This window comes from Oncorhynchus mykiss, chromosome 1 (assembly GCF_057628025.1).
Source record: "Oncorhynchus mykiss isolate SJ-2025 chromosome 1, ASM5762802v1, whole genome shotgun sequence".
Lineage (NCBI taxonomy): Eukaryota > Metazoa > Chordata > Actinopteri > Salmoniformes > Salmonidae > Oncorhynchus > Oncorhynchus mykiss.
The window spans coordinates 43,235,001-43,254,913 of NC_143022.1; the positions used below are offsets into that span (position 1 = coordinate 43,235,001).

General features: G+C 42.6%; 2 protein-coding genes and 1 pseudogene across 5 annotated transcripts in view; all 3 read left to right on the forward strand.

The window, feature by feature from the left end:
* trabd (TraB domain containing) overlaps positions 1–5,902 on the forward strand; it is a 12,066-nt gene extending 6,164 nt beyond the window's left edge. For all 4 annotated transcript variants that reach the window (XM_021601361.3, XM_021601368.3, XM_021601374.3 and 1 more), the window contains exons 5-10: positions 1,351–1,491; positions 3,634–3,744; positions 3,974–4,113; positions 4,419–4,591; positions 4,974–5,070; positions 5,218–5,902. In XM_021601361.3, the coding sequence (XP_021457036.3) occupies positions 1,351–1,491; positions 3,634–3,744; positions 3,974–4,113; positions 4,419–4,591; positions 4,974–5,070; positions 5,218–5,398 (843 nt within the window). In that variant the 3' untranslated portion in view covers positions 5,399–5,902. The remainder of the gene's footprint in view (positions 1–1,350; positions 1,492–3,633; positions 3,745–3,973; positions 4,114–4,418; positions 4,592–4,973; positions 5,071–5,217) is intronic.
* A 5,257-nt stretch (positions 5,903–11,159) lies between these two features.
* On the forward strand, positions 11,160–11,837 carry LOC149985509 (protein adenylyltransferase SelO-1, mitochondrial pseudogene; annotated as a pseudogene).
* Positions 11,838–11,994: 157 nt separating this feature from the next.
* Positions 11,995–19,791, forward strand: LOC110532298 (protein adenylyltransferase SelO-1, mitochondrial). Its single transcript, XM_090184369.1, is given in 11 exon segments — positions 11,995–11,999; positions 12,207–12,289; positions 12,925–13,036; positions 13,150–13,211; positions 13,214–13,261; positions 13,264–13,514; positions 18,657–18,762; positions 18,765–18,831; positions 19,084–19,231; positions 19,449–19,616; positions 19,618–19,791. Coding segments are annotated over 11 exon segments (1,080 nt in total). The 3' UTR covers positions 19,648–19,791.
* The last annotated feature ends 122 nt before the right edge of the window (positions 19,792–19,913 follow it).

Genomic DNA, 19,913 nt, shown 5'->3' on the forward strand with positions numbered 1-19,913 from the left:
TGCTCAAACGTTGTCTATGTTTGGCAGCACATACCTGTGTGAACAACTGTTTTCTTTGATGAACCTGAACAAAACATCACACAGAAGTCGACTTACTGCTGAACACCTCCACTCAATTCTGAGGATTTCTTCAGCTCAGAGCCTTACCCCGAACATTGATGAACTTGTGGAAAAGATGGGACACCACCAAGTATCACCCTCAACCTCAAACAAGTGAACATTACTGTGCAATCACATATTTAGAGTTTTTACTCAGTTCAAGTTTAAAAGTTAAAATTTAATATTTGTTTTCACTGCATGTTACTTCTCCTTAAACAAAGTGTTGTTTTTGATTAATAGATTTTTGCACTTTATTTTTTTGTATTTCAATCCAATTATATTTTAAAAATATTTCAGTTGAGTGGATGATAGAAAATTGCTATTATTGTTTTTTCTTTGAAGTAAATTTAGCCCACTTTTGCTAAAATAGAAAATATAGTCTACTGATGGTGCCTTGAATACCGGTTTCTTTCATTTAATGTTCATGTTATGGGGATATTTATATAAAGGAAATTTGTCTTTTGTGTCTGTTGAAAATTAAAGATTACTGACAGAGCCATAAGAAAATATTGCTTTATTTATCTGATCATATTGTAATATATTTGTTAGGTTTTCAGTAGGTTCAATTAGGTTCACTAGACTATATGCGTCATTTAAAAAATTTTCAATGAACATTCGAACAGTCCGGCCCTCGTCTTGTAGCTGATTTTTTTATTTGGCCCTCCGTCCATTTGACTTTGACACCCCTGTGTTAAATAGTGAATCAATTTTGTCTGGCCTTCCTAAAAAAGTATGCCGAATGAGGAATCTCCATTCAAGTACATTTTTGAATTAGACAGAATCTGTGTCTGGGAAACCGGCCTTAAATGATTGTCATAGGTATCTCCTGGAATGGCCTCTTGAGTTCGTTCAAATTCATGGGATTCATACATTTTCTAAATGATTGTCCTTCAGAGATGATTGAATAAAAAGTATTTTGAAATCTGCCAATCAGAACTATCTATTTAACCTTTTTTCAACCAGTCAAGTAAGTTAAGAACAAATTACTATGACATCCCCCTTACATGTCTTGGTTTCCTGGACTCCTGTTTGTTTTGTTCCCTCAGGCAAAATCCATGCTATTGTCAGTCTTGTACTTCTACCTTTGGCTTTCTCTCTCTTACCGCCCTTGCTCCCCTTTGTCCCCTTCCTGTCCTCTCCTTCTACCCCCTTTCCCTGTTTTCCTCCTCTCCTCATCCTCCCACTCTCTCCTCCCCCTTTCTCCCCTGTCCCCTTTGTTTGCCTTCTCCCCCATCTCTTCCCCTCCCGCAGACGATCCGTGCAGTGCAGCCAGACGTGGTGGTGGTGGAGCTGTGCCAGTACAGGGTGTCCATGCTGAAGATGGATGAAAAGACACTGCTGAAGGAGGCAAAAGACATTAATCTGGACAAGGTCCAGCAGGCCATCAAACAGGTACGACTATGGGGGGGGGGGGCAGTTTGGCTTTTTTTTGCCCTGAAATGAGTAAAAAAAAAAGAAAAAAGATGTATCACCACCAATACATCTACGATAATCGAGAATTTCAACGCTTGCTAGTGGACCCAAACTGTTACAGACGTATATCTATCCTAACCTGCCTTTCTAAAGTCTTCAAAAGCCAAGTTAACAAACAGATCACCGACCATTTCGAATCCCACCTTCTCCGCTATGCAATCTGGTTTCCGAGCGGGTCATGGGTGCACCTCAGCCACGCTCAAGGTCCTAAACGATATAAACGCCATCAATAAAAGACTATTCTGTGCAGCCATCTTTATCGAACTGGCCAACGCTTTCGACTCTGTCAATCACCACATTCTTATCGGCAGACACAACAGCCTTGGTTTCTATAAATATAGTTTAAATATAGTATCGGCTTCCTATTTCGCAACAAAGCCTCCTTCACTCATGCTGCCAAACATACCCTCGTAAAACTGACTATCCTACCGAACCTTGACTTCGGCGATATCACTTACAAAATAGCCTCCAATTTGCTATCACAGTGCTGTCCGTTTTGTCACCAAAGCCCCATATACTACCCAACACTGCGACCTGTATGCTCTCGTTGGCTGGCCCTCGCTACATATTAGTTGCCAAACCCACTGGCTCCAGGTCATCTATAAGTCTTTGCTAGGTAAATGCCTGCCTTATCTCAGGTCACTGGTCACCATAGCAGCACCCACCCGTAGCACGTGCTCCAGCAGGTATATTTCACTGGTCATCCCGAAAGCCAACTCCTCCTTTGGCCGCATTTCCTTCCAGTTCTCTGCTGCCAATGACAGGAACGAATTGCAAACATCACTGAAGCTGGAGACTTCTATCTCCCTCACTAACTTTAAGCATCAGCTGTCAGAGCAGCTTACCGATCATTGCACCTGTACGCAGCCCATCCATAAATAGCCCACCCAACTACCTCATCCCCATATTGTTATTAATTTGTTTGATCCTTTGCACCCCATTATCTATACTTGCACATTCATCTTCTGCGCTCTCACTCCAGTGTTAATTGCTAAATTGTAATTATTTTGCCACTATGGCCTATTTATAGCCTTACCTCCCTAATCTTACTACATTTTCACACACTGTATACAGTGTGTGAACACACACACACTGTATATAGATTTTTCTATTGTGTTATTGTGACTGTGCGTTTGTTTTATCCCATGTGTAACTCTGTGCGCAGTGCTTTGCTTTAATTTGGCGAGGTCGCAGTTGTAAATGAGAACTTGTTCTCAACTGGCCTACCTGGTTAAATAAAAATAAAATAAATATTGAACATGTTAACAGTATGTGCCCTATAGAATCAGTTTTGTTGAAATAACAAAACGGCAGTGCTATTGTATTTAACCAGGCAAGTCAATTAAGAACAAATTCTTATTTACAATTATGGCCTGACAAGAAGTGAAATGCCTCCTATGGGGGGGGGCTAGGATTTTTTTTTAAACACCTCAATGTGAGACAAAATGGACAACGCAGACAGAAGACACTGGCAACAGCACAAATACAACAGCAAACAAACAGTGGGTGTGTGTGCGTACGTGCAGGCATTCGCGTGTGAAGTAACACAGCATGCTTCCTTACATGAGGCAACGCAAACTAGTGACATCGGGTGACAAATGGAAACAACTACGTGTCTCAACAACCTGTTCATCTATTTGTCCTTTGAACTCATCCATGAACACCAGGTCCTAGACTTTTAGGTTGGCTTGGAGGGAATTCCAAGACCAGGGGGATGAGTAATGAAAGGACCCCTTTCCATGCTCAGTTATCTATTATCTGTTAGCATAGAACAAGATATTGAGATCTGAGCTTGTATATGTTTTAATTGCTCTGCTAGAAGAGAGGATAGATTGGATGATAACTTACAGTTCACCGTTTTGTCTCTTTGGTATTGGTATTTGGTATTTTATTAGGATCCCCTATTAGCTGTTGTAACCTCTTCCTGGGGTCCACACAAAACATGAAACATAATACAGAATGACATAATATAGAACATCATTAGACAAGAACAGCTCAAAGACAGAACTACATACAGCTTTCTCCTATCTGTCCTTCCCCCTCTTTATTATGTCCTCACAGAATGGAGTGATGTCTGGCCTGATGCAGATCCTGCTGCTCAAAGTGTCGGCTCACATCACAGAGCAGCTGGGCATGGCTCCTGGAGGGGAGTTTAGGGAGGCCTTCAAACAGGTGAGACATTCACGCACTCACTAAAAATAGTTCATCTTGATAAGGGTCACAGGTTTGTTCTCGCACAAGGTGTCAGGTCAAGGTCACAAATACATTCAAATACACACTAATGTTCTTATCTCACACAGCATAACATACTGAACTTAACACCCTCTTACCTGTTACCCACTAGGTACAGTATTAGTAACGTTTTATGCAAAGACCCTCCCTCTCTCTTCTCTCCACCCAGGCGGGCCGAGTGCCCTTCTGCAAGTTCCACCTGGGGGACCGGCCTATCCCGGTGACATTCAAACGGGCCATCGCTGCTCTCAGTCTGTGGCAGAAAGCCAGACTGGCCTGGGGCCTGTGCTTCCTGTCAGACCCCATCAGGTACAATAACCTGACAGTTACTCCTCTCTAGTGTCTAGGTTAAGTCCACAGCTTACTCCGCTATACACTTCCTCTCAGTATTTCCTTTGGTTAGTATGTAGTAATATTAGAGCAGAAATATTATTAGGGTGGTACTGTATTTAGTAATATCCAATTTAATAATAGATTTAATTTATATAGGGCTTAATTTATTTACCTGAATACAAATGATGGCAAGCTATTGGGAATTAATTTGGGGACTTGGTTAAACCCAGTTGGTGCAATGCTTTTGTTATTGCAATATGTTTGTTGTTGTTGTGTGTCAGTAAGGAGGACGTTGAGAAGTGCAAACAGAAGGACCTGCTGGAGCAGACGATGCTAGAGATGATCGGCGAGTTCCCTGCTCTCCACCAGACCATTGTAGCTGAGCGAGACATCTACCTCACACACACGCTCCGCCAGGCCGCACGCTGTGTGGAGGCGCCCCCCAATGCCCAGAGTGAGTATCGCAGCATCTGCCTGTTTCACTTTTCACCTGAGGAAGTCCACAGACAAGTTTCTCCATTAGTCTGTTCACACTGCTCGTGGGTAAAACACTACCATATCATTGGTTGTAGTCTCCGCAAGATTGCAATTAAATCAATGAAAAGGCTTACTTTCTGGCATAGTTTTCCGTCAGCAGTTTGATTGGACCCTTACTCTGAAAGATGGACGAGCTGGGTTATTGTGTCTGTGTTTTGCACACTGCCTAAGATGCCAATTAAGTTTATCCTCAACTCCTAATGTATCTATGCATAATAGATGGACTGTTACAGACCAATGTTTTTTGGGAACATGGATGCCATTTCAGCTGGATAAATTCGCTTTGTTTCTTGTAACAGAAGTGCCTGCTGTGGTGGTGGGAGTGGTGGGGATGGGCCATGTCCCTGGCATCGAAAGGAACTGGGAGAAGGATCTCAACATTCAGGAGATCATGAGGTGTGTGTATCTTTCTTAGCAGTCTAGACCAAGTTATTACTACTTATATTATAGAGCAATAGGATCATTGTATTTCTGCTAACTATCTTCTAACTTTTATGAGTTAATATTGACCCTCTTTCTTTTGCTTTTCTGTGTGACTGTCAGTGTTGCGCCTCCATCTCGTTTTGGCTGGATGTTGCGCACGGTGCTGAAGGCTGGGGTGATGGGAGTACTGGGATACGCCTGCTACCGTGCAGGAGGGGGCATGGGGAGGGCTCTTCTTTCCCTACCCGCTGTCCAATCACTACTGGACAACCTGCGACCACTGCCCCCAGCAGCGGCGTGACCCCTCTCCTATACCTGTGACATGAACGATCCCCTCTAATACGAAAACAATGCATCTACCACCAATTGCCTTATTGATAGGAGGGGTTAGAGGTCAACATTCACCTCCTACCCTATGAACTGACATGGACGTAAGGGGTCCGAGGGCTTGAGCCGCCCTCCCTCTCGTTTCCTTCCTTCCTCTCCTCCATGTCCCTGTGGAACACAGAACAGTACTGCCTAAGAAACCATGACAGTACCCTTATTTTATTTTTGTATATTTAAAAAAAGAAATGGCAAAAGAAGGATTTTTGTAAGATTTACAAATGTTTTTCCATTTATATTACATCTGCTATCCCCCACATTCCAATTAATGTTACATTGAAATTTGAGATTTTGGTGCATATGGTCTTTGAAGTTGATATTATTGGCCCAAGTCATTATATATCAAAATAAACTGGGTGGTTCGAGCCCTGAATGCTGACAGCTGTGGTATATCAGATCGTATACCATGGGTATTACAAAACATTTGTTTTTACTTCTCTAATTACATTGATAACCAGTTTTATAATAGCAGTAAGGCACCTCGGGTTTGGGGTATATGGCCGCCTCGTTGCACTTAACAGCCCTTAGCCGTGGAGTATTGGCCATGTACCACACATCCTCAGGCCTTATTGCTTAAGTATATATATATATATATATATATATATATATACACACACACACACAGTTGAAGTCGGATGTTGACATACACGTTAGCCAAATACATTTAAACTCAGTTTTTCACAATTCCTGACATTTAATCCTAGTAAAAATGCCCTGTCTTAGGTCAGTTAGGATCACCACTTTATTTTAAGAATGTGAAATGTCAGAATAATAGTTGAGAATGATTTATTTCTGCTTTTATTTCTTTCATCACATTCCCAGTGGGTCAGAAGTTTACATACACTCAATTAGTATTTGGTAGCATTGCCTTTAAATTGTTTAACTTGGGTCAAATGTTTTCAGGTAGACTTCCACAAGCTTCCCAAAATAAATTGGGTTGATTTTGGCCCATTCCTCCTGACAGAGCAGGTGCAACTGAGTCAGGTTTGTAGGCCTCCTTGCTCACACATGCTTTTTCAGTTTTGACCACACATTTTCTATAGGATTGAGGTCAGGACTTTGTGATGGCCACTCCAATACCTTGACTTTGTTGTCCTTAAGCCATTTTGCCACAACTTTAGAAGTATGCTTGGGGTCATTGTCCATTTGGAAGACCCATTTGCGACCAAGCTTTAACTTCCTGACTGATGTCTTGAGATGTTGCTTCAATATACCCACATCATTTTCCATCCTCATGAAGCCATCTATTTTGTGAAGTGCACCAGTCCCTCCTGCAGCAAAGCACCCCCACAACATGATACTGTCACCCCCGTGCTTCACGGTTGGGATGCTGTTCTTTGGCTTGCAAGCCTCCCCATTTTTCCTCCAAACATAACGATGGTCATTATGGCCAAACAGTTCTATTTTTGTTTCATCAGACCAGAGACATTTCTCAAAAAAGTACAATCTTTGTCCCCATGTGCAGTTGCAAACCGTAGTCTGGCTTTTTAATGGTGGTTTTGGAGCAGTGGCTTCTCCTTGCTGAGCGGCCTTTCAGGATATGGCGATATAAGACACGTTTTACTGTGGATATAGATACTTTTGTACCCGTTTCCTCCAGCATCTTCACAAGGTCCTTTGCTGTTGTTCTGGGATTGATTTGCGCTTTTCGCACCAAAGTACGTTCATCTCTAGGAGACAGAACGCATCTCCTTCCTGAGCGGTCTGACGGCTGCTTGGTCTCATGGTGTTTATACTTGTGTACTATTGTTTGTACAGATGAACGTGGTACCTTCAGGTGTCTGGAAATTGCTCCCAAGAATGAACCAGACTTGTGGAGGTCTACAATTTTCTTTTCTGAGGTCTTGGCTAATTTCTTTTGATTTTCCCATGTCAAGCAATGAGGCACTGAGTTTGAAGGTAGGCCTTGAAATACATCTACAGGTACACCTCCAATTGACTCAAATGGTGTCAATTAGCCTATCAGAAGCTTCTAAAGCCATGGCATCATTTACTAGAATTTTCCTAGATGTTTTAAGGCACAGTCAACTTAGTGTATGTAAACTTCTCACCCACCGGAATTGTGATACAGTGAAATAATCTGTCTGTAAACAATTGTTGGAAAAATTACTTGTGTCATGCACAAAGTAGATGTCCTAACCGACTTGCCAAATCTATAGTTTGTTAACAAGAAATTTGTGGAGTTGTTGAAAAAACAGTTTTAATAACTCCAACCTAAGTGTGTAAACTTCCGACTTCAACTGTTCATACATACAGTACGTTCGGAAAGTATTCAGACCCCTTGATCCCCCCCCCCCCCCCACACACACACACACATTTTGTTACATTACAGCCTTATTCTAAAGTGGATTAAATTGTTTCCCCCCTCAATCTACACACAGTACCCCATAATGACAAAGCAAAAACAGTTTTGACATTATCACATTTATTTGATTATTCAGACCCTTTACTCAGTACTTTGTTGAAGCAGCGATTACAGCCGGTATGACACTACAAGCTTGACACACCTGTATTTGGGGAGTTCCTCCCATTCTCTGCAGATCCTCTCAAGCTCTGTCATGTTGGATGGGGAGCGTTGCTGCTCAGCTATTTTCAGGTCTCTCCAGAGATGTTTGTTTGCCACTGGAAAAAAATCCCCACCGCATGATGCTGCCACCCCCATGCTTCACCGTAGGGATGGTGCCAGGTTTCTTCCAGATGTGACACTTGCATTCAGGCCAAATACTTAATTCTTGGTTTAATCAGACCAGAGAATCTTGTTTCTCATGGTCTGTGATTCTTTAGGTGCCTTTTGGCAAACTCCCAAGCGTCATGTGCCTTTTACTAAGGATTGACTTCCGTCTGGCCACTCTACCATACAGGCCTGTTTGGTAGAGGAAGGGCTATGGTCACGTCCCCGATTGCTCAGTTTGGCCCGGCGGCCAGCTCTAGGAAGAGTCTTGGTGGTTCCAAACTTCTTCCATTTTAAGAATGATGGCCACTGTGTTCTTCAATTTTTATTTTACCAAGTCAGTGACGGCCTAGTGGGTTAACTGCCTGTTCGGGGGCAGAACGACACCTTGTCAGCTCGGGGATTTGAACTTGCAACCTTTCGGTTACTAGTCCAACACTCTAACCACTAGGCTACCCTGTCGCTGCTGCCTAAATGTTTTGGTACCCTTCCCCAGATCTGTGCCTTGACACAATCCTGTCTCGAAGCTCTGGACAATTCCTTTTGACCTCATGGCTTGGTTTTTGTTCTGACATGCATTGTTAACTGTGGGACCTTATCAACAGGTGTGTGCCTTTCCAAATCATGTCCAATCAATTGAATTTAACACCGGTGCACTCCAATCAAGTTGTAGAAACAGCTCAAGGATGCTTCATGAAAACAGAATGTACCTGAGCTGAATTTAGAGTCTCATAGCAAAGGGTCTGAATACTAAATAATGTACTTTAGTTTTACAATTTTAATACATTTGCAAAAATGTCTAAACTGGTTTTTGCTTTGTCATTATGGGGTATTGTGTGTAGATTGAGGACATTTTTTAAATTTAATCCATTTTAGAATAAGGCTGTAACGTAACAAAATGTGGAAAAGGTCAAAGGGTCTGAACTCTTTCCAAATGCGCTGTTATGGACACCAATAGTTGAAGCATAGAGCTACCGCCACACTAATGACTTTTCATTCTCGTACAGTCTCTTTAATCCTGGATCCAGGACCTCCATGGGACCATCTAGGCTTTAACAATGACCATGTTTAAATCTAGCATTTTATTATATTTTTGGGTACAGATTCCCACTCATGGCTAGTAAGGAATTTAACAAATTAACTCAATTTTTAAAGTAAAAAAGTACAAATATTACCAAATAATGTATGTAACTGACTACACTGTAGTTTACCACCACAGTGGGGGTTTTGGGGAAAGTTCTCTCCCCAGCCAAGAAACAGAAGGTTTTAGTAACAAATTGTAGTTGCGCTATCACAACATGGACACCTAAGTTCCTCCATCGCTCATGAGGAAAGTCAGCCCAGGGACTAGGCTATGTCTGGTGTTATAGTGACTACTTCTCCTGGTCACACAATATACTGTTCCTCAAGGCAAACTGATCTGTGCTGGTTGTTGTTACACACAACCAACCATACTGATTGATAGACGGTACAACCTAATGCTTCGACGTGTGTTATAAATACCTGTACTGTATAAGGCAATGCCCATCTCAAATATGTACTGGTATTTTGAATTGCATATTTGTTTTTTCAAAGAATGCTACATGCTGGAAGATCAGTTGTCTGTTTTGTATTGGTTGGAGTTGGAGTTGGAAGGGTAAAATACCATGACCACCACACTTATAACACTTAATTTAACAGAGGGCTAATGTGGGATTTAAAAAAAAAAAAGATAAATATGCAGAGGAGGGTGGAGTAAAATTGTGTCAAAGCAAGCAATGTATTTTAAATGGGGGCATTTTGTATATTTGACTGTACTTGCAATGAGGCACCTTCAACATGTATGTTGTAAAACAAACTGCCACTTTCTGTGTGATTGTGGTAGATACTGGACATGATCAGAAAATATGCACTTTGTACGACAAGCCATCAATTAACTCTCTCTTTGTACGGGAACATCTGACATTTCAGACTACATGCTTCTACGGCATGCATGATTTTAGTACAGCCGATTGCCAGATTGTTCCCTAATCCCTAGGAATGAATGGGGAATGTTGGGGATTATTTTCGATGAGAGCTGGGAAGGGTTGGTTGGGGTTAACGCCTTATTCTGCTATCGCCTTATTCTGCCTTGGACCTGTAGATTGCCTGCCTCTGCTGCAGCTGTGGCTTGTTCATTTCTCACTGTCCTCTTATTGTTTTATTGTTTTGTGTCTCCCTATCTCAGTCTGTTCATACTGTATGTCTGGGTCTGCTGGATAGGACCAGGTTGGGTGACACCCTCAGACAAATAGTTGTAGATTCTGTTTCCCTCAAAATGAAATGTTTATCTGATAGATGTACTTTTGAGAGATAATGCCATGTTGCATTTACATATCTCAGTCATTGCCCCTTAAAATGTATTTAGAATTTGTAATGAAAATATATTGGAAAATTTGCCTACCGCTGTAGCTCAATCGATCATCTCAGCGGGTGTATTTAGGACTACAGTTTGAGTTTACTCTGAGCCAATAAGGAAACCACTGTCAGAAAATAGTTGGGTCATTTACAACGATAACTTGATATCTATATGTTTCCCAACCTACTGTAGTTTCTGATGTGTATGGTGGAATAGGGCCATGCAGCTGTCCTATATCACCTGCATCATTCTGTCAGTATTGATGTAGTTTTGTTTTGTGTTTGTATGTTGACAAGAGAAAAAGGTGTGTATGAATGACAATCTGTATTCCCATCCTCACTCTATCATTGCAAACAAGCCAAATATTGAAGCCTACATTCTGTATTGAACTATACAACTTTTAAATAAAAATGTATATAAATAAAAAGTATTCCATCTTTTTTTATTATTTCTTTGCTGCCATCCGTCTTAGTTTCCCGTAGGACCAATACTAGAGTAGCACAATATTTTAGACAAATATCCGTAGTGCAGTGTTGCGACAACTGACTCGGACAGCGACGTGTCTTGATATGAAATGGTGAATGACGTCTCTGGTGACTTTAAACAAACAGATATTTGGCCTTTAGTTTGATGGCTGCTTGTAAACTTCGTCTGACACCGTGTAGTTTTCTTCGCTCTGGTATTGTCTTCGTTGTTATACTTATCCACTGTCAGGATGGACGGCATGGGTCTGGCGGTCAGTCGTTCATCGCTCGAGCGCCTCGAGTTTGACAATGTCGCACTCAAGAAACTTCTGTTGGATACATCAGAAGAGCCTGGTCCGCGAAGGCTGGAAGGAGCCTGTTTCTCCCGAGTAAAGCCGAAGCCAGTGGTCATGCATCGGTTCGTGGCAGTCTCTAATGAACGCCGCGAAGGTTCTGAACGGCCCCCTTGGTCCAGAGTAACTGAGCGGCTCCAAAGTAATGCCAGGGTCCGAGCCTGCCGCGCACTGCTACTGCGGTCACCAGTTCGGCTCGTTCGCCGGACAGCTGAGGGACGGGGCAGCCTGCTATCTGGGTGAAGTTAAAGCTCCAGCTGACTAGAGGCCAGTGCTGCTCCGGGAGAACCCCAGTGTCTGGTGGGAGATTCAGGTCAAGGGAGCTGGTCTGACTCCCTACTCCTGGTCGGGAAGTTTACACAGTATTGCATGACTAGACAGATGATGTTTTTTTGTTTACTATTTACCTAATGAAATCTGTTTTCTCAGTTTTTGGCTAGCATTGTGTTTTTTGGCCTATATATTGTTTGTTTTTTCATATGCAGTGCACATTCTGGAAGCACAGTCTATGGAATTATGAATACACATTTGTATAATTAATTCTCTCATTCCCAGACAAGCTGACGGCCATAAGGAGAGTTTCTGTGCAGTGAGGCGGTGTTCGATCTGGGGGTGCCCACTACCAGGGCAGGGTCACTGGTGACAGCAATGTGGTACGAGACGTGTACTACAGAAGGTACCCCACTAAAGAGAGGTGCTCTGTTGCCCTCCGCATCGCACCCACCTTAATCAGGTTACCAATACATCCTATCCCTTGGTCACTGCATTAGGTTTAAAAACAAAGTGTTGGTAGAGAGATTCCCAGTTGACAAAATTACATGAACAATATGGAAATGTGTCACTCTGATCATTGTGTGCAGGTTCGGGTCCTTTGAGATCTTTAAGGTGGCTGATGAGAACACAAGCTGGCAGGGCCCCAGCTACGGCCACGATGAGATCAGAGGTCAGATGATGGATTATGTCATATAGAGCTTCTACCCAGAGATCCAGCAGAACCACACAGACAGAGTGGAGAGGAATGTGTCATTCTTCAGAGAGGTAATCATGGACACTAGATTCAGTGAAGCATCAATCATTCATACGGAGTATAATAATGCTCTGATATGATTTTTGAAGGAATATGGCTATCCTTTTTGACAGTGAAACTACTTTGTATCAAAGCGGACTCTAGGCCTACATTGGAGCTCTCTCTATCCTTTACCTTTTTGTTGTGGAGCCAAGGACACTGCTATCTATCCTCTTATCCTGTTCATCCCTGCTGTGACAGGAAGTCTTAATACAGTGAGAGTGTGACTTCCTTAGCGCACACACACTGCTATTAATTCATTATCTTCTTTAATGCTAAATGGTATTAACAAAGTAATAACATGTAAGATGCTATTGTTTAGCGATTAACTATGCATTGTTATGCACATTCACATCCCTCATGAAGATAATCAAAAGCACAGCATACGATCCCCAAATATTTTTGCCTAACCCAGCGCCTATGCATGATATGACTGAAATCAGTAGACCCAAATCAACTCTTCTCGTCCAGTCTGACCCATCTCTGTGTGCGTCCATGTTTTGGTGGTAGGTGATGCTGCGTATTGGTGGCCCAGTGGCAGTGTGTGGGCTTCTGCCATGGAGTCCTCAACACAGACAACATGAGCATCCTGGGGCTCACACTAGACTACGGCTTCATGGACAGGTACAGTAATTTACAGTACCTGACATACTGTCTACAATTTCATCTTAGATCCACATTATTTCAACAAGGATCTGGCTTTACGCTGTCTATTTCCTCCTCTCGCTTGTCTGCAGGTTTGATCCTGATTTCATCTGCAATGCCTCAGACAACTCAGGCTGCTACACTTATCAGGCCCAGCCTGCCGCTGGAACCTGGCTTGTCTGGCCGAGGCCTTGGACCCAGAGCTGCCCCAGGCCGGGCAGAGGCTGTCCTGGATGAGTACCTGCCCCTCTACAACACCTTCTACCTGGGCAACATGAGGAGGAAGCTGGGCCTGCTGAGGAAGGAAGAGCCAGAGGATGAGATGTTGTGCATGGTCTGCAGGAGCTCAGTGATCAACACAGGTAGGGAGAGAGACTCACTACATACTCAAATCAAATTTGTCACATACAGGTGTTTAGCAGATGTTGTTGCGGATGTAGCAAAATGCTTGTGTTTCTGGCTCCAACAATGCAGTAATATCTAACAATTTCATAACAAAATACAAATCTAAAGTAAAGGAATTAATATATAAATATAGGATAGAATACAGTATATACAGTGGCAAGAAAAAGTATGTGAACCCTTTGGAAGGAATTACCTGGGTTTCTGCAGAAATTGGTCATAAAATTTGATCTGATCTTCTAAGTCACAACAATAGACACACAGTCTGCTTAAACTAATAACACAAACAATTATATGTTTCCATGTCTTTATTGAACACACCGTGTAAACATTCACAGTGCAGCGTGGGAAAAATATGTGAACCCTTAGATTTAATAACTGGTTGACTCTCCTTTGGCAGCAATAACCTCAATGTCTTCTGTAGTTGCGCATCAGACCTGCACAACGGTCGGGAGGAATTTTGGACCATTCCTCTTTACAAACTGTTTCAGTTCAGCAATATTTTTAGGATGTCTGGTGTGAACCACTCTCGAGGTCATGCCACAGCATCTCAATCGGGTTCAAATGTATTTATATAGCCCTTCTTACATCAGCTGATATCTCAAAGTGCTGTACAGAAACCCAGCCTAAAACCCCAAACAGCAAGCAATGCAGGTGTATAAGCACGGTGGCTAGGAAAAATTCCCTAGAAAGGCCAGAACCTAGGAAGAAACCTAGAGGAACCAGGCTATGAGGGGTGGCCAGTCCTCTTCTGGCTGTGCCGGGTGGAGATTATAACAGAACATGGCCAAGATGTTCAAATGTTCATAAATGACCAGCATGGTCAAATAATAATAATCACAGTAGTTGTCGAGGGTACAACAGGTCAGCACCTCAGGAGTAAATGTCAGTTGGCTTTTCATAGCTGATTTTCATAGCTGATCATTGAGAGTATCTCTACTGCTCCTGCTGTCTCTAGAGAGTTGAAAACACAGGTCTGGGACAGGTAGCACGTCCGGTGAACAGGTCAGGGTTCCATAGCCGCAGGCAGAACAGTTTAAACTGGAGCAGCAGCACGGCCAGGTGGACTGGGGACAGCAAGGAGTCATCATGCCAGGTAGTCCTGAGGCATGGTCCTAGGGCTCAGGTCCTCAGAGAGAGAGAGAGAGCATACTTAAATTCACACAGGACACCGGATAAGACAGGAGAAATACTCCAGATATAACAGACTGACTCTAGCCCCCCGACACACAAACTACTGCAGCATAAATACTGGAGGCTGAGACAGGAGGGGTTAGGAGACAATGTGGCCCCATCTGATGATACCCCTAGACAGGCCCAAACAGGCAGGATATAACCCCACACATTTTGCCAAAGCACAGCCCCCACACCACTAGAGGGATATCTTCAACCACCAACTCAAATCAAATCAAAGTTTATTTGTCACGTGCGCCAAATACAACAAGTGTAGACCTTACAGTGAAATGCTTACTTACAGGCTCTAACCAATAGTGCTGAGGAATAAAAAGTGTATGTGTAGGTAAGTAAAGAAATAAAACAACATTAAAAAGACATTTGAAAATAACAGTAGGAAGGCTATATACAGACACCGGTTAGTCAGGCTTATTGAGGTAGTATGTACATGTGGGTATGGTTAAAGTGACTATGCATATATGATGAACAGAGAGTAGTGGTAGCGTAAAAAGAGGGGTTGTCAAGGCTGAGACAAGGCCGAGTATAGCCCACAAAGATCTCCGCCACGGCACAACTCAACCCACTCAAGTGACGCACCCCTCCTAGGGACGGCATGGAAGAGCACCAGTAAGCCAGTGACTCAGCCCCTGTAATAGGGTTAGAGGCAGAGAATCCCAGTGGAAAGAGGGGAACCGGCCAGGCAGAGACAGCAAGGGCGGTTCGTTGCTCTAGTGCCTTTCTGTTCACCTTCACACTCCTGGGCCAGACTACAATCAATCATAGGACCTACTGAAGAGATGAGTCTTCAATAAAGACTTAAAGGTTGAGACTGAGTCTGCGTCTCTCACATGGGTAGGCAGACCATTCAATAAAAATTGAGCTTTATAGGAGAAGCCCTGCCTCCAGCTGTTTGCTTAGAAATTCTAGGGAAATTCTGCGTCTTGTGACCGTAGCGTACGTGTAAGTATGTACGGCAGGACCAAATCGGAAAGATCGGTAGGAGCAAGCCCATGTAATGCTTTGTAGGTTAGCAGTAAAACCTTGAAATCAGCCCTTGCCTTAACAGGAAGCCAGTGTAGGGAGGCTAGCACTGGAGTAATATGATACATTTTTTTGGTTCTAGTCAGGATTCTAGCAGCCGTATTTAGCACTAAATCTGGGTTGTCGGAAAGTAGAGCATTGCAGTTGTCTAACCTAGAAGTGACAAAAGCATGGATTAATTTTTCGACAGAAAATGTCTGGTTTTTGCAATGTTACGTAGATGGAAAAAAGCTGTCTTTGAAACAGTCTTGATATGATTGTCAAAAGAGAGATCAGGGTCCAGAGTAACGCCGATGTCCTTCAGTTTTATTTGAGACGACTGTACAACCATCAAGATTAATTGTCAGATTTAACAGAAGATCTCTTTGTTTCTTGGGACCTAGAACAAGCATCTCTGTTTTGTCCGAGTTTAAAAGTAGAACGTTTGCAGCCATCCACTTCCTTATGTCTGAAACACAGGCTTCCAGCGAGGGCAATTTTGGGGCTTCACCATGTTTCTTCGAAATGTACAGCTATGTGTCATCCGCATAGCAGTGAAAGTTAACATTATGTTTTCGAATGATCTCCCCAAGAGGTAAAATATATAGTGAAAACAATAGTGGTTCTAAAACGGAACCTTGAGGAACACCGAAATTTACAGTTGATTTGTCAGAGAACAAACCATCCACAGAGACAAACTGATATCTTTCCGACAAATAAGATCTAAACCAGGCCAGATCTTGTCCGTGTAGACGGTCAATCGACGGTATCAAAAGCAACACTAAGGTCTAGGAGCACGAGGACAGATGCAGAGCCTCGGTCTGACGCCATTAAAAGGTCATTTACCACCTTCACAAGTGCAGTCTCAGTGCTATGATGGGGTCTAAATCCAGACTGAAGCATTTCGTATACATTGTTTGTCTTCAGGAAAGCAGTGAGTTGCTACGCAACAGTTTTTTCTGTTGAGGTCAGGACTCTGACTGGGCCACTCCAGAAGGAGTATTTTCTTCTGTTGAAGCCATTCTGTTGTTGATTTACTATGTGTTTTGGGTTGTTGTCTTGTTGCATCACCCAACTTCTGTTGAGCTTCAATTGACTGATTCTCCTGCAAAATGTCTTGATAAACACGGAAATTAATTTTTCCATTGACGATAGCAAGTTGTCCAGGCACTGAGGCAGCAAAGCAGCCCAACCATGATGCTCCCTCCACAGTACTTTACAGTTGGGATGAGGTTTTGATGTTGGTGTGCTGTGCCTTTTTGTTCTCCACACATAGTGTTGTGTGTGCCTTCCTAACAACTCAACTTTAATCCTTCCACAGAATATTTTTTGACAGTAGCGCTGTGAAACATCCAGGTGCTCTTTTGCGAACTTCAGATGTGCAGCAATGTTTTTTTGGACAGCAGTGGCTTCTTTCATGGTGTCCTCCCATGAACAACATTCTTGTTTAGTGTTTTGCATATCGTAGACTCGTCAACAGAGCCGTTAGCATGTTCCAGATATTTCTGTAAGTCTTTAGCTGACACTAGGATTTTTTCTTAACCTCATTGAGCATTCTGCGCTGTGCTCTTGCACTTATCTTTGCATGACGGACACTGCTAGGGAGAGTAGCAACAATGCTGAACTTTCTCAATTTATAGACAATTTGTCTTACTGTGGACTGATGAACATCAAGGCTTTTAGAGATACTTTTGTAACCCTTTCCAGCTTTATGCAAGTCAACAATTCTTAATCTTAGGTCTTCGGAGATATCTTTTGTTTGAGGCATGGTTCTCATCAGGCAATGCTTCATGTGAATAGCAAACTCACATTGTGTTTTTTTTATATTGCAGGGCAGCTCTAACCAACATCTCCAATCTCGTCTCATTGATTGGACTCCAGGTTAGCTGACCCCTGACTCCAATTAGCTTTTGGAGCAGTCATTAGCCTAGGGGTTCGCGTATGTTTCCCAACCTACACTGGGAATGTTTAAATGATGTATTCAAAATAGACAAGAAAAATACAATTTGTGTGTTATTAGTTTAAGCACACTGTCTCTATTGTTATGACTTAGAGGAAGATCAGATCACATTTTTTGACCAATTTCTGTAGAAATCCAGGTAATGGTCAGCAGGTAGCCTAATGGTTAGAGTTAAGCCAAGTTTGGTACCACAAACACTCATGGCTTGGTTTTTGCTCTGACATGCGCTGTCAACTGTTGGACCTTATATTAACAGGTGTGTGCCTTTCCAAATCATGTCCAATCAATTGAATTTACCACAGGTGGACTCAAATCAAGTTGTAGAAACACCTGAAGGATGATCAATGGAAACAGGATGCACACAAGCTCAATTTTGAGTCTCATAGCAAAGGGTCTGAGTACTTATTTATTTATTTATTTTTTTATTTTACCTTTATTTAACCAGGTAGGCAAGTTGAGAACAAGTTCTCATTTACAATTGCGACCTGGCCAAGATAAAGCAAAGCAGTTCGACAGATACAACAACACAGAGTTACACATGGAGTAAAACAAACATACAGTCAATAATAAAGTATAAACAAGTCTATATACAATGTGAGCAAATGAGGTGAGAAGGGAGGTAAAGGCAAAAAAAGGCCTTGGTGGCAAGGTAAATACAATATAGCAAGTAAAACACTGGAATGGTAGTTTTGCAATGGAAGAATGTGCAAAGTAGAAATAAAAATAATGGGGTGCAAAGGAGCAAAATAAATAAATAAATTAAATACAGTTGGGAAAGAGGTAGTTGATAGGGCTAAATTATAGGTGGGCTATGTACAGGTGCAGTAATCTGTGAGCTGCTCTGACAGTTGGTGCTTAAAGCTAGTGAGGGAGATAAGTGTTTATTTCTGTTTTGTATTATTTAATAATTTTGCTAAAATTTTTCCAAATGCGTTGTCTCTCTTTACTCTCTGCCTCTTTTTACAATATTTTTCCTTCCTCTCTGCTTCTCCCTTCTAAAAGAAAATGTTTTGCAATCAAATTTGATTGACTTTTTGCATTAAGAGACACCACTCGCCGTTCAGTGAGTTGACCATGGTACTGCATTTGGCCCAGAGCAACCCGTCCCGGTTCCAGATGGTCTCGGAGCGGAGGACGGTGACCATGAAGCTGGGTGTGGCTCGAAGGAGCTGCTGGAGGTCGAGGCCAAGCACAGAGAGAACTGGGTCACCTCCTACAGGTCAGAAATAAGTTATGTAGTCTTAGTTACATACTTACCTCTTTCTCATACTCTGTGTTTGACACTAGGTGACTTACTCACCCCTCTACCACCAGTGTGTATATCCCTAGCACTCACCTGCTCTAGAAATATAGCATGAGGAATTAAAGGCATGGAAAAGAGCAGGTTTGGTCTAGTGTTTGCACTAGAGGTGTTTTTAGTCATATATATTTTTTTTCTGAGTCATCCAGCTCTGTGTTGTGACTGGTGCAGCAAGCGTCTGGTTGAGGGCCAAAGGGCCGTCCAGGCACTGCAGGAGGAGAGGGTGAAAGTGATGAACGGCACCAACCCACAATACGTCCTCAGGAACTACATCACCCAGAATACAATAGAGTCCGCCGAGAACGGAGACTTCTCTGAGGTCAGGCGCCGATCCATGTTTCCTTCATTATTCTGTAATAGGGACCAAACTTTCAATACCGCTTCCCTCTTGACTTTCATTTGTGTTATTCCAAGCAATGATGTCACCATTACAGAAGCATTCTCACAATGAAAAAAACATACTCTCTTTCCCTTAACTTGCTTCTCTGGATTTCCATCTCATAGTTTGATCTTTCTCCCATCTCTCTGTGCCATAGGTCCAGCGGCTCTTGAAGGTTCTGGAAAATACTTTCTCTACCCAGCCGGGTCTGGAGCAACTGAGTTGGCTGGACCAAGGGGTGGTGGAGGAGCAGGGAGAGATGGAGCAGCAGGTGGCAGAAGCGGCAGCATCCCAAATGTGTGTTCCCTATGACAGCAAGCCCCCAAGTTTGGGCCAATGAAATTTGTGTCACCTGATCTTCCCTTCTGATCACCCTTCCCTGACAGTCTACCCACCCATATGTACAATAGAGACTGTCACTGTCTTTTCTTCCTTTGTTTACCTATACCTCTCTCCTCATACTCTCTTTACTTGGGTGGGTAATGGCACGGAAGGTACATTTTAATGAGGTAAGATGCTCCTATGTTAACCACTCAGCCTATAGATATGCAAGGTAAGGATGTGTTAAGAGTTTTGGCACATTTCACAAAGTACAACTCCAGAAATCTGAAATGACACCTTT